The sequence below is a fragment of the Accipiter gentilis genome, chromosome 20 (genome assembly GCF_929443795.1).
Source record: "Accipiter gentilis chromosome 20, bAccGen1.1, whole genome shotgun sequence".
NCBI classification, from domain to species: domain Eukaryota; kingdom Metazoa; phylum Chordata; class Aves; order Accipitriformes; family Accipitridae; genus Astur; species Astur gentilis.
In genome coordinates, this window is record NC_064899.1 from 27,119,147 (window position 1) to 27,134,025 (window position 14,879).

General features: G+C 38.6%; 1 protein-coding gene across 4 annotated transcripts in view; it reads right to left on the reverse strand.

Annotated features, from left to right (window-relative positions):
- Positions 1-14,879, reverse strand: part of ADCY1 (adenylate cyclase 1) — a 498,640-nt gene that overhangs the window by 368,333 nt on the left and 115,428 nt on the right. For all 4 annotated transcript variants that reach the window (XR_007508915.1, XR_007508916.1, XR_007508917.1 and 1 more), the window contains exons 8-10: positions 7,207-7,362; positions 3,242-3,436; positions 1,762-1,859 (exon numbers count right to left, since the gene is read on the reverse strand). Coding sequence is in view for 1 of the 4 variants with exons in the window: in XM_049823805.1 (XP_049679762.1) it covers positions 1,762-1,859; positions 3,242-3,436; positions 7,207-7,362 (449 nt within the window). In the remaining 3 variants the exon portion in view is untranslated. The remainder of the gene's footprint in view (positions 1-1,761; positions 1,860-3,241; positions 3,437-7,206; positions 7,363-14,879) is intronic.

A 14,879-nucleotide genomic window follows, 5' to 3' on the forward strand; every position in this document is an offset into this window, starting at 1 on the left:
TCTTACAACATTTTCTTGTCTCTAGATTTTGACCCCCCTCCTTGGAATATTGTTAATACATGTCAAACACTAATTATTATTGCTTCTCCCATTATAGTAACACATTACACATCTTGTCTTGGCTTTTGCATTCTCTTGTCATGCTTACAACTACTTTGGCAATCTAAAGAGCAACTTAAAGCTCCAAGTTCAGTTGAGAGGGGAAATTTTCGAATACTTCCAAAGTTTTAGGCTAGCTCTTGGTTGCATCTGTGTCACAGTGAGGGAAGAGCCCAAGAAGACTAGGAATTTGGTTGTATGAAGCCAGCACCAACAGACACTGGAAGAGAGCACTTAAGACCATTCAGTGGGTCTAACCCACTAACTAACCCAGTGATGAACCAGTCCATGTTCGTGGCCTTCAGTGGTCATGTTCTGCTGCAGCTTGTGGGTCTGTCAGATCAGAGCTTAGACTGAATCTCTGTCCAGCTGTTTTTCAAGTGACGGTACTTTTTGGAAAGGTTACCAACTACCATACCATATGATACTTGGAAATTCGTTCTAGTTTCAACTACACTAACACTGTTTGTCTCTCCTTGTTCTAAATTGCTGTGTACTGCAGCTGGGCTTCAGAAGTGCATGAAAGAGTTCTTAACTATGCTCCAATTAGTCAGCAGAGGTCATTAGTCTGGAAATCAGATGATTTTTGTAAGTGACTTTGAATTCTTCAGATGAAAGGTATTATATAACAAATTTAAATTATTTTTATTATTGTTAAAGTAAAAAAGGAGTTTCTCAAACTTTCAATTAGAAATAATAGAATATAGGAGTAAGTATTATTCTGACTGGAGTTTTCTGAATAGAATTTAAAACAGGATTTTCAAAAGCATTATCCTGTAGCCAGTTCTATTCCCACTGAAATCCTAATAATCAGTAAAAGTGAGCGGAACTTATTTTGAATGTTTTGATACTCTCAACTGAAAAAGTTTATTACTAATCATTTTTATACCTTGAACACAATTATATCTATTTATTATAACCCCTAGACTTGAAAGTGACGTCTAATTATTTTTTTATTTACTAACCATTCACATAGAATTGAAAAAATCTGAAGTAATCACTAAACTATATCACTCAACATTAAGCATCAGACACCCCCCAAATACATCATGCGTATTTGGTTATTTCTGCTTTAGTGCAGCCAAGGTCTGACTGCAATTCATGTGGGAATGGCCAAACTATGCACTAGGCAGTTTGTGTCGTGACAGCATTGATACCAAAAACCTCAATGCAGGCTATAAATTTGTGTTGAAAAGCTGGATGGATACTTCAGTACTTAGTTCCCATTAAGCTCTGTATAGTTTTATCTATGTTATTATCAATACCTGAAGTACCTCTTCCAAAGCCAGCACAAATACATTTAGAAAAGCTGCAGTAACACCTTTGTAGTGCAGAAATGCTTTAAACAAGTTTAGCAGATTTCAGTGGGTTTGTCTTCTAGTGCATTCTTATACCAAAAAGGAAAAAAAAAGAAAAAAAAAAAAAAAAGAGAGACAACAGGGAAGAAATTGTTTTTAAAAAGATAGCAAAATGTGGCTCCTTTGGACAAACATAAGAGAGAACACTTAGATAGACTGAGGGTATACCAACAAAGAATCTCCTGTCTGAGAAGATACTGACCTGGGTGCTAATTCCCATTCCAAAGACATTAATGTTTTGACCTGTGCAGGATGCTTGAAGATGTTCCACTTTGAATTATAATGGTAAAAGACAGAAACTTACTGTGGTATTATTAGAAGGTAGACAAGGCCAAATAAGGCAGCTAGAATTAGTGAGAGAACTACAGCACTGGTGAAGTACTCATCCTGAAGCTGGTGATACTGTTAAAGAAAGGAAGAAATGAAGACAGTGAACATTTTATACACACCCAGCCACACTTGTCCTTTCTCAGTAAGAAAGAACTAGAGCCTAAAATAAAACAAGGCCCTACCCACTTTATAAACACACAAATAATCATTGCTTAATGAAAAAAAAAGGTGAGGCAAGTCTACAAAACATTCTCCTTGACAGCCTTCTGTTTCAGCTGCTCCTGTTGACTAGCTGTTTAGTTTTCAACCTGTCACTAGTCAAATCTGGGTTAGGCTCAGACATAAGTTTATCTTTCGGAGCAAAATGGATTCAGCCATTTCTGAACTAGAAGGAGGTGGCACTCACTTCTCTCCACCTACTCATCACAAAAAAAAGGCCAAAACCCCCTTGGTGCTGCCTTTAAGGAGTCCTGTCACCTCACCTGCTCAGGACAGGACACTAATGGGTGGGCTGGAGGTAGCTGCTTATGAGACCCACGGGCTCAGTTTTGAGCAATTACTATCCCTGATTCCACTAAGCCACAGTCCTTACAACAGACACTTTTCAGGGAAATGCACGAGTGTTTTCTCAGAAAGATCCAAATTTCAATCTCATTTACACCAAAAGACTTTCTTATTTTGAAAGAAAACAATGGCAATTAAATAGTAAATCAATGTGGAAACTTGAGACCTTAAAAAAATTGAGTCCAATGTGGCACACAGCCTTCTGACTCGAAACAGCAGTGACATGTACAAAGTGAGTTACAGTGGAAATATAAACACTACTGCCAAATTAATCCAAAATCATATCACTTTTGCTTTTTCAAACACATAAACTAAAGGCTTTTATTTTTTTCCAATTAAAACAATCTGTATTTACAAACAAAACCCATACAAGGTTGGAACAAAGAGCTCTACTTTGTTAGCTTACACGCTTGCTTGTAAGTCTGGAATAAGTCTGCTGCTTTCAGCACAGTCACACTGGCATAAGATCACAACCTTGCCCAGAGATTTATGATAGTTTAATATTTCTAGGACTGATGGGTTCAATTCTTATCAGCCTACATATGCAGAGGGAAGCATCCTCCTGTCATTAATGCTTCTCCAGAGCAGATGCGTCAGTTGGCAGCCACATTGCCATGAGACAGCATTAAATAGGTGATGGAGGTCAGGCAGTTTGGGGAAGCAAAAGGAATGCCAAAACACAGGATGTGTAACTCTATGGGGGAGGATCTTGATGATTAGAAAGAAAGATACTGATCTTTCTTTTTATCCCTTCCAAGTGCTTCCACAGAAGGTGGAGAGATTTAAAGATAGTGAGTAGAATTTAAATATTGTCTAAAACCAAACAAAAAACCAATGCTAGTTGGCTCATGGTTAGTGAAATCAGTAAAAATAATTTTTAAATCCCTTACTTTATTTTCACGCTCAATTTGCTTATACTTCAGGGTAATGAAGTTCAAGTCAGCCATCTCAGACTCAGTTTGCCGGGCCTCTATCAAACGGCTGATGTATCTGTTTACTCGAGTTCCTGGAGTGTTGTATACAACATTGGTAGAAAAAGAGGAACGATTCCTGAGTTTTTCAGAGGCTGTCCTTAATGCTCTCCTCTGTAGCACAGATGAAGAAAGAAGCACAGGTTTTATTCACATAAGCACAGTTTTTATTAACATTGAAATTTTTCATTGCTGTTCATACTATCTCAAGCTCACAGACAGGATGAGGAATCCATTAAGCAGAGCAACTACAAAAGACAGAGATCTTATCTCTGTGTGATTGCCATCTTTCAAAAACTCCCTAGCTGAAATCCTGATCTCATTAAAATCAATGAGAAAACCCCCACTGCATTCCAGGATTTCAATCCTCATCCACAGAAATTCTCTTCACATACTGCCCTGACACTTCTCTGCAACTGAGGAACTCATCAGTTTGATCCCAACCAGTGTGACTTTACCTAGAAGAATAATTAGAATTTTTTTCTTGATGGAAGGCAGGGAGCTCTGGACATCCCAAACGCAAGACAACCAGGCTCTTTATGATACAAGAAAAGTCCTCCTATCCAAGACTGTCTAGGTAACAATATACACTTTGAAGAGATAATTTTCCTTAACCTCTTGCACAATGACCATACGTGAACTTCAAAGGTTCTGAAATATCTAGTGTTCCTGTCTTTAACTCACCCAAGTGGCTCTCTTGTTAAGACCTCTTGGGTATGCCTTAAGTGCAGTTGCAGATCCAGATGGAGCAGCCCAATAAATTATCAGAGCTCACCTGTGCCTAACTGGGGTTAATTCCTCTCTGCCTGAGATAGCACAACTGACAAGATGATCGCTCATAGTCCTTCTTGGTGAAAAAGATTTATCACAGAGCGCACCTGAAAGGGATTTTAGACAATCTGTCTCACTTTTCACAGCGAGCACCCAGAAGACGGTGAGCAGCATCTCAGCCACGCTGGCGGTAACCTTCAGGTGAGGGCACTGGAACTCAACCAGTACGGCTAGATCTGCACTAGTATGACTGCCCGTGCCCCAGCACACTGAAAGGATCCGGGCCTTCACAAAATACTCTTGTAGAAGCAGCATTTTTTAAACACAGAGTGAGAAAGATGTAGGTCAATCTCGTAAAAGAAAAACCAGTTACCTAATGGTTAGCACATTGAGCAGGAAGAAAGAGACACCAATTGAATATCCTTTTCACCTCAAAAGGGGTCAAGCCTTACTTCCCAGAATAGTTTTGACAGCCAAGCTCAGGCAAGTTGTACTATTTTTATACAGTTAAAGGAGTATTTTTTTACCTAACATCTGCAGAGTTCAGGAAGATAATTAAAAACATTATGAAATGACAAGTCTGCTCAGGGATAAGGACAATGTTGGCTCAGGATAATAATCAGCAGAGTCTGTCAGCAAGCTGTTACAAAAGCACACAAAATTTCTCTCTTCAGAGCAGTCAGTACTTGATAGCCCACTCTTTAAAGGCTATACTACAAAATATCCTTTTAAACCAGATGGTAGAAAGAGGTGGTGATCGCTATTTAAGTAATTATTTAAGTAATTCTGCAGGAATGGCAGTTTCCTGTCTTGTTCCACAAGAAGTAGTTCTCATGAGATCCTCATCAGTGAACAAACAGGGGACTACAGCAGTTCATTAGCTTACAGAACTTATGGTATATGTGTATTATACCTGAATACTTACGAACAGTGGGAGGGGTTAACTGCTGACTGACACTTTAGTTTTCTGACCATAAAGAAGAACGGACCATAGCAAAGATGAAATAAATTTCCAAGTTCTGTTTTTCTGGCTTTATATGTAGAGGGCAGGTTATACCAGCATTAAACAATTGTGAGGCTACTTGAAGCATTTTTCTTCAAACTATCAGATTCCATTACTTGTTGTCTGTGGTGTAAGAACTAATTGTTTCAACATGAAAAATAATTTTGTGGACATATATGGATTAGAACTTTGACATCCAGTCTTCTGGCTTCTTTTAGCTAGAACAGAAATCTTAAATTGCCAGTCAAACAACTATTCTAAATGATTCTGAACAGTGATGAAGTTGCTCTTTTGCAGAAGACATTTGTCCCAAAAGTTTGTAAGGAAACTGAGTGCTTTCAGGAGTATTTTGGGGAATATACAATTTTGCTCTTCATAAAGCTAAAGAACAATTAGTTAGCGTATGTATTGCTTAAGGTGCAGCAGAAAGTACATCTTTAGGGATTTTTTATAATCCAAATTTAAACCTATAGTATAATAATAGGGGTGTACAAAACAGCATTAAAAAAAAAGAGAAAATAGTTCTTTGCTTCAAAATCTGGAATAGGGTAGACAATTGGAGTTATTCTGACAGATGGAATAAATTATATTATCTATTCTGCCGCTTTGAAATAGGGTTAAAGTTACTGTGTTTAATCAAAATAGCTGTTGCTAACATATAATTATTTTCACTAGTCTCTTATTTTTATCTCTATTATTATTTCACACAGTAGACTTACATTATGTCTTATATGCAATCAAGATCCAGTATTTATATTTCTCAGAAATTAAATAAATAAATACATGGTACAGTAATGTGCTGGCTTCAAAGCCTTTATAGCCATAGCTTGTTTTACATGGTTTGAGGACTGATATCTCTGAAGAAACCCTACATTGCCACACAGCGTATTTCTATTAAACTCGTATATCACGCTCCACATAAATGTTACATATTAGGTACAAAAGCTCAGAACAACTGGTTCAGTTAAAGATAGCATTGTCAAACTTCACTGTAAATGTTCTGACATGAGAAAATTTTCATTGGATCCCTAGCAAACCCATATCAGGATTTTCTGCATATACTACCATATTTATACATACATATACACAAGACACATGGTAAAGCATTGCACATGCTTCAAAGAATGTGTTAGTTACTTTTTTTAAATACTCAAAGAACAGTACTAATTCACAATTGGAAGGCTTTGTATGTGGCCAATTTCAAAGCCAAATCTGGAGTTTCTGCAAGTCTTCACTGAAACTGTGTTTTAAAGGAACTGACAGACTTTTCTCCCCTTTTCCCACAGAATAAACACAAGCCCATGTAAAATCAAAAATATGAAAGTTAGAATGCTTTCTAAGCACAAGTTAAGATTTAGCATGAATCTTCAATAAATGTTCATTATTTAAAAAAAAAAAAAAAAGGGGTGGAGTAATCAGTCAAGATGAACGACTGATTCCAATGCACACATGCCCTGCTTTGGAGCACTGGTGGAGTGACCTATATAATATTGCCACCTGCTGGCAAAGAAAATCGAATAAGCAACTCGAAAAGTTTTTTCTCCATGAACTTCTGGGTAGATCCACACGCAGAAAAGGAAGTAAACCGGTATGTAAAGCAATTTTGAGTTATGGCATTACAAGCCATTCAAGAAAGTCGTATTCATATTTTTATTAGAGACTTTTGTATTTAGGATTTGTATTAGGGATTAAGAGTTTTTTTGGCTAATCAGTTGCCTTTCATTTTTTTAGAAAACCATCTAGAGATACAAAATTATTCTGTTATTTTGCATTTGCTGCCATCAGCTTCAGCCTGTGATGGATTCATGATGCAAAAAACTGCTCTTGGTAATTGCAGAAAAAGCCTCAGAAACTCTAATTCCCTTGAAGGAAGCCCCTAATAGAAGCCACATAGGCCACCTGTGCTTGTTCAGGAGGAGCTCCAAATTTGAGGCCTGTTATAAATAAGTTTTGCCTTTACTGTCAGAAGGCTGTGGGCATTAGATAGCTCTAGCTCCAGCAGGAACACCAGGAACTCCTCTATCGGTTGGCCAGGTCACCCCATATGTTCTCAGAGCATGTCTGCTTGTGCAGCCCTGGAACCGAAGCCCAAAGAGCCCTCATGGATTACCTTATCATCATCCTCACACGTCATGACGTTGGAGAAAGGGATCTCTGCTTTGAACATCTTACGACAGTGCATGAGCTGAACAAGCAGGTAGCAGACTGTCTTGAACTTCATTCTTTTGGCAGGCTTAATGTCTGAGAGAATCAGTCCAGGAAATATCTGTTGGTCAGAAAAATAGTATTTATTCCCATGCAGACATAAGATACCTGCAGACATTTACACTGTCTAGTGGTCAGAACAAAGCAATATTCTAATCAAGAAGCAATGCATTTTGATAAAGATCGTGTATTTGCAGATGAAGATTACTTCATCTTTTTTTAACCTGAGATATGAAGAATCTATTGAACAGACAGTATTTAAACAAACACTTAATGTTTCAGGAACTGTTTTCTACATAGAAATGTAGAGTATAAAAAAAAATTATTAATGGCAAACTCATAAAAGAGGCAATATTTGTATTTCTTTAACTTTAAAATAAATTCTGGAAAAATACAGGAAAAAATAAGGAGGAAATTAGCGTTTTTATTAATTGATGTTAAAAAAAAAATAATTTCAGTCTTTTTCTTATTTCCTCATTTTGTTACTTCAGCCACTGGTAAGCCCATTACAATCAGAAAAGAATAGCTTTTGCTTTAAAGCAAAATACACTTGTATACATGCCCTAAAAGGAGGCTGTGAGGCACTGAAGTTACATTTTACATCTTATTTCTCCAAAGCAACAACTGTTATACCACAGAGAAATATCCTCAAAGGGTTGGGTATAATCTTCTCCTTTTACCATCGAGCTCCCCATTCAGCAAGGACAAATATTTTCTTGGTTGACTCTTAAGCATGTATTTAACTCTAGCTGACTTTCATAAACCCCTAGCACGTGTTCAGACGCTTTCACAGATCAGAATAAGAGTGATCCCTTATTCTACCCTCAGTATTTATACCAGTCTTATTCATGCTTCTGGCATGTGGAATGTGTAAAGCAGTGTTCGTGGGCAATGTGGAAGGACCCCATGCCAGCACAGTATGGGAATTTCAGCTTGTGAAATTAGTCTTTTCTGGAACAGCAAAACAAAGAAGCACAGAGGATTTGGTCCCTAGTGTTCCTGGGTACAAAAGACAGAGCAAATCATACTCCAAAAACTTTATTCAAATGCTCTAAACCCCACAAATGGCACTGCAGATTTGCTGTCTAGTCTTCACAATACTATGATTTACTACAGCAGTTTACATCATTACTTCAATGATCAAGGAATGAAGAGGGAAGTAAACTGGAAGTATTTGTTTAATGCATGTTTTCATGGATACCTAAATTTAGCGAGACAAGGCAAATGACACTGTTTATATTCCAAATGGCATCTCAGGTAATTGGTTTGCTGTGCTGTTTAACACATACAGCTATGCACTTGCATTTTCTGGAGAATCAAGGGTATATCCTATTGATCTACCACTACTCTGTTTAGTCAGTTAGACTGTGGCTATGAAACACAAAAATGTCTTGTGTATAAAAAGTTGCACATTTTTTATTAGCAGATGGCTATGTTATAAGCATGTGACCCGTTTCAAATGTGGAAAGCTGCCTAGGTCTACATATGTGCAGTTTATCGTGCCCTGAAAGGCTGGCTCAAGCCAGCTAGCGTCACCAGCACTGTACTGCACGGTCAACAGCTGGAATCTAAAATGACACTAGTGTACCTAGTGTCTAACCACTTGTATAAGTGATAGTTTAACAAAAGTCTCCATGAAGAGATTCACAATATCATCCCTTTCTTTTGAGGGCTTTCTGGCAGAAGACTTACCACTGTATTGCAATAACCACATAGAAGATACTGTACAAGGATATTCACATACTAATCATCCCTTAGGTATTCCTAAGGACACCAAGTAGATAGTTGTTAGGCCTACGTATGGCAGATATGATGAGCTTTTGAGCTACCATTCCCAACAGCTAAAACATACTTATTGGACAGGTACTCCACTTAAAAATATTCCTAATGTAGCCATAATTCCTCTAGAAGTACTATGTATTTTACTCAATCTCCCTATCAACCTTTTGATACAACAAAAATGAGCAACTTTCTTGAAACTCTCTCCATTTTTGAATTTTGCTTCATTTTTTTTAAGACACAGAGATAAAAAGGGAATACACAGAAGTGTACAGGTGGACCCTATCTCAAGAGATCATTAGCTCTTCCTTTGCTCAAACCTTTTACTGTGGACATTGCATTAACTAGGTCAACAACTTCAGTTTTAGGTCTCCATTAGGTTGGCTGGAAAAGACGCTCTTAAATAAGTACAGAGAGCTCCAGAAGCTGCCTGACAGCCTTCATTATGGAAATGTCACAGTAAAGGTGCAAGAGTGGCAAAGAATAAGTAGAACATCTTACTAGAAAAAGATTCAAGAAGGCATGACCGAGAAAGGTAAGCACATGGGCGTGACTATATCCTCCTACAAGGATTTGAAGTCCTGTAAAAAGAGAAGAATTTAGACCTTCCTTGCTGCAAACTTCTTATAATAGATGCATTTCTGAGAACAACCTGCAACTTGAAAACTTGGAAGTTTGGCTCAGGCAGTGTGGTCCTGTCACCAACATGGCTTTTCCTCAAACACATACTTTCATGCAGTTTCCTGACTATATCTTCAAAGAAGTAGGTAGAACATTTTTAGCTCATACCATTGCCTGCTCTTTTTGTTTATAAATCTTATCGGCAGATAGTGTATCAATTGCATACACTGTTTGTGTGTTGGAAATACAGGGGTGTTTTCCAGCTGTCTGGATGTCAAATAGAAGTCACTGAAAAAAATGGAGTAGTGTGTTTACTTCTGGGCTCCCCAGTACAAGAAAAACAGTGACAAACTGGAGCGAGTTCAGCAAAGATTCACCAAAACAATTAGGGTTCCAAAGCATACGATATATGAGAAGAACCCGAGGGAATTCAGTTAATTTAGCTGGAGGAAGAGAAGGCTAAGGAGGGATCTAATTGCTGCCTTCAGCCACCTAAGTAGCAGTCAGAGAGAAGACAGAGCTAGACGCATCCCAAAAATGCTCAGAAAAAGCACAAGAGGCAATGGACATAGGCTGGACCAAGGGAAATTCCCATCTGATACAAAGAACAGAAGTTTTAACCGTGAGGAGAATCATGCGCTGGAGCAGGCTGCCCAGAGGGGTTGCCACATCTCCAGCTGGGGAAACACTCAGCACTCACTCAGATGAATTGCCCTGAGCAACCTGCAGTTTCCAACGCGGATCGAGCTGCAAAGCTGGCCTTGCTTTGAGCAGGGAGGTCAGCCATATGCTGACCCCAAAAGCCCCTTCCAAATTCAGCTACTATGAAAACGTGTGGAACACATATAGCTACAGCTCTTCACGGCTGGCCAAGAACCTAACCACTCAAAGGACACTGCACAATACATGCATCGGGCACACTGGCAGTTCTCAGATCATGTATAATTTTATATATAGCTTTTTCTTATTTTTTTTTATTCTGGTGGTTGCAGGACATAGAGATTCTGCACTGGGACTGAAGATTTTCCATTCTACTATTATATGTAAACAATATAAAAAATACAAACAAAGGAATTCTCTCCCACATTAATCTCACATATCATGTCCCTTTTTTATTATTACTTTTACAGCAGAACAACACTTTTGACACAGCGTACTTCTGAGTGGAATATTCAGGTAATCTCACTGTCTGCTGTAAGCCTCTGATAAAGGCAAGAAATGCTGTACAGTCTGTTAAAACAGACTTTAAAAAAAAAAGCAAACAAAAGACCCAACGCCAATGTCTTTCAATCTGCCTTTTCTCTGAACTCACCCCAGGCCATCATTACAGGAAAGCTGCACTGCAGCATTCTCATTCCAGCTCATTTTGTCAATATATTTTACTTTCACACTTCTTTTTGACCCTCGGGATCATCTCTTATTCGTTCACTGTTCTTTTGCTTCACAATTTGAGGGTGGTGGTTTGCTGCAACACAGCTGGCAAAGAAGGTTAAGAGCTGGGATCATCTAACAGAGCACTCGGAAAGCAGCCAGACTATCTACAGCTTTGTGAGTGTCTTTAAGTATGCAGAAAGCAAACTAGCGCTGATTAGAATTCTGGGAAAACACCCCAGTGTTTGAATCTCATGTAATACTCCGGTAAGGGATTCACTGGTGCTTATCTGGGACTCTCAGAAACAGCAGCAGACTGTTGTTCCCCTGACTATATTCAATCTTAGTGCTTAAAATGGCATGGGAAAGAAGATACTAATGACATTCAAAACACATTTAGGGAAACCATAAATGCTGTAGCACTATGTCTGTCTGTGCTTTCTGTCTTTAGGTGGGCAGGACCATGCCTCTTGGTAGTGGTGTTTGCTCTATTACTATCTGCAAGCCATCTTGTCCTGAGGTAGGTGAGCAAATCTTTTTTTTTTTCTTACAGTTAATAGCACCAGACATTTGCTTTTTCATCCTTTTCCATGGTCCTTACGACATATTTTGCTTATCACACCTCAGCTGTCTGTCAGGAAAGTATATTGGTAATTTTTACCAGTAAATAATAGATTCTATTAAGACAAACCCTTAACATTCAGAATGTTATGGCCACTTTCTTGACATAGACGTAGAAAGTTTTTAGCAGCTGTGAAGATTAAAACAATCTCTAGGAGATCAATAACAGAAAACCTTATACCAGCGCCCTACATTTCTCCCATCTACAGATTCCACATTTCTGGAAGAAGAAAAAGAAGGGAGGAGGACAATGTTAGAGCACATAACTAATTCCACCATCACTGACAGGCCGAGCTGCGGGCTGTCACATTGACGACGATGCACTAGCAGCTTCACAGCAACGGCAGAAACAATCCTGAAGATGTAGAGCAGCACACTCTGCAACACAAGCATCATTCCTTCGTCTGTGTTTGCTGGGGGGTAACACAAGCAGTTTACTTCCAGTGTCAGGGTATGTATATTCCAACAACTTGAGCAAGGCAAAGTCTCAGGCACAGATCAGTCCCTGCCCAGATACAAGCTAGAGCTTCCCTCGAAAGGCTGCGTGTTTATCTATTCAATCAGATCTGCTAAGGTATGTCGAAGGTGTTATAGCCTGAAACGCCCAAGTTATGCATCCAGATCTCTAGTTAAGTTCCTCTGTAAGAGCTTTCGGCCACTGAGAGCAAAGACCACCCCGGACTCTCCTAGTCATGGCAGCAGTGGTAGCTGCAGATAGGCGTCCATTTGAAAGCAGAAATCATCGGTGTGTGCCCAGCTATGGACTCAGATGCCTAACTTGGGGCATTTCAAATTAGAACAATTTTGTCAAACACATTTTTGCTTGCTGTGCACTAGCAAAGGAGAGTTTGAGTAGTTGGAAAAGTTTTCACATGCCCTGCGTTAACTGTAAAGCTTTTTTCTTCTCTTACTACTTAGAGTTTAGGAGTCGGAGCTCTAGCACTCCATGAGGGCTGGTAACCATACAGTCACTTAAGTAAAAATATCCTCAAAATGAATTAGTCCAGAAAGCTGGCAACTTACAAGGACCATGAAAACTTTCTTGAGACAAAGTGGAATGGATATTTTCGGAAGAGCCAGATGCAAAAAAATCCTAGGGATCTGCTAGCTATATGGATGGATTTATTGGGCCATAAGTGCTCTGTGGAAAACACAAAATTTTACACATTTGGAAAAAAAAGGAGAATCTGAGAACCGCGTGGCACGTTCACATAGACCTAACCAGAAATCAAATTAGCATTGCAGAGAAGGAGATTTCCTACAAATATAGATGGAACTTCAATTTGAATGGAAATAATAAATTAAAAATAATTAAGTACAATAATTTTAGACCTATTGTTTCACTCAGTTTACTTTTTTCCTTCTGTAGCCGTTTTTTCTTTTGTTATTGTTCACATGATGATGCCAAGATGACATCTTTTAATCAGGTGAGACAAAATCCAACAAACTGCTATCAAAAATCAAATTGCTTCACTTTAAAAAGTTAGATGAAAGTATTATTAAGACATAATAGAAAGCATCTCAAGAGTGTATATGAGCAGTTATATTCGTGAAACATGCTAGCTGCTAACAATGATTCACAGGTGAAAGTGATTCACCAACAAAGTAATGAGGCAAGCACATGTAGTTACTGTGTATTTTATCTACACAAAGCGAAAAAGCCATCATGAATCTATGTTGTTTTCTCTTGGCTATACTGCATAAAGTTCATTCCACTCTGGGGAAAAAAAAATCAAATCAGCCACAGGAAAGAAGCAGACAACAGCCGTTGGTTGGTGGTGGAAAGATATGGAGCCTAGTAATTTATTTTAACATAGAAGGCAGATCATCTGCTTCATGCAACAAAGCTATGCTGATTAACAGTAAAGGAGGATGTCAAAAAATACTGCCTTTTCAAGCAGCGGAGTGATAGAAAATTTGTTTATTTCCCTGTTACTCCTTGGTGACAGGACTGCAACGCAGAAATCTAAAATCACATCTGTTTATGCTAGATGAAACAACAACAGATGAAAGTGATGTGACAGCCTTTGCCACTTTTCTTGCAGCTGTTGTCATGCAAGTTAGAACAAATCTCAGGTTGCTGAATTTCTGCCTATTCATCATGAGTCAAAGAAATTAACTGATCAACCTTTTGAGCTGTTAAATCCATCTGCAGTTCACATTATGCCACAGGTGTGTAGTGTAGATAATTGCTCTAGATATTTCCGACATTTGCAAGAGTTTTCACATTTTAAATAGTAATTTCCAGAGGATGCTCCTGAGCTGTTTGCCTATTGAGAGGATTCCTGAACCTTCAGGCTTTCAGCTGAGTTTTCCTGAAATCATAAGACTGACAAAAGTGCTCTCCTCTTCCTCAACTATTGCTTTAACTTTTCTTTTCAAATAGACTGCTGGTAGTTTGGTTTGGCTATAATTATTTTTTGGACAAAAATAAAACTGAAATTTTAGCCGCCTGTGTTGGAACGTTTAGGGCATGATTCAACACAGCAAACCAGACAGGAGACAGAGCATCATACCTCTAACCAGCATCCACTTCCAGCTGGATAACTAAACAAGGATTCAGAAAAAAAACTTTAGACCCTTTCACGGGGGATTTTCAGGATGGTCACAGCATTACTCAGAGACTTCAGACAATAGAGCAGGGCTGTCCAAGCTACAGAAAGGATTTTCTGAGACTGCCTGACATGGCTTTGTATGTACATGGTGCGGTAGGACAGAGAAATGTCAGCCTTTTCAGAGAAACATCTAGTTTCCACGGGCAAACAGATGTGGTACTCACTTTCAGGGACTTTTCATCAATGTCCATCACTGTGTGCTATTCAAATAGTAGATGCAGATACCATGTGATTTACATTGCCACAAATAAAAGACAACTCCCATCTTTGAATACAGTTAGTCTGTGAATAAGTCACTAGCACCTTAGTAGAGATTTTGCAGATGGTGATTAGCGACCGATTGGAAGCTAATTATTGATTATATTTGAGGTATGCCATAAAATCCAGGAGACACTTATGAATATATAGGAATCACTTATAAGTTGTATCTATAGCGTTTCCCTTTGATTTTTATAATTTTTATCACCCCCTTTCCTGGACATAGCTCTATTGCTCCCTGTTAATGGTCTAGAGCGTTATGTGTCTTTGCCTTAGTTCTGGAGCTGGCAAAGTTACTCAGTGAAGCAGGTTC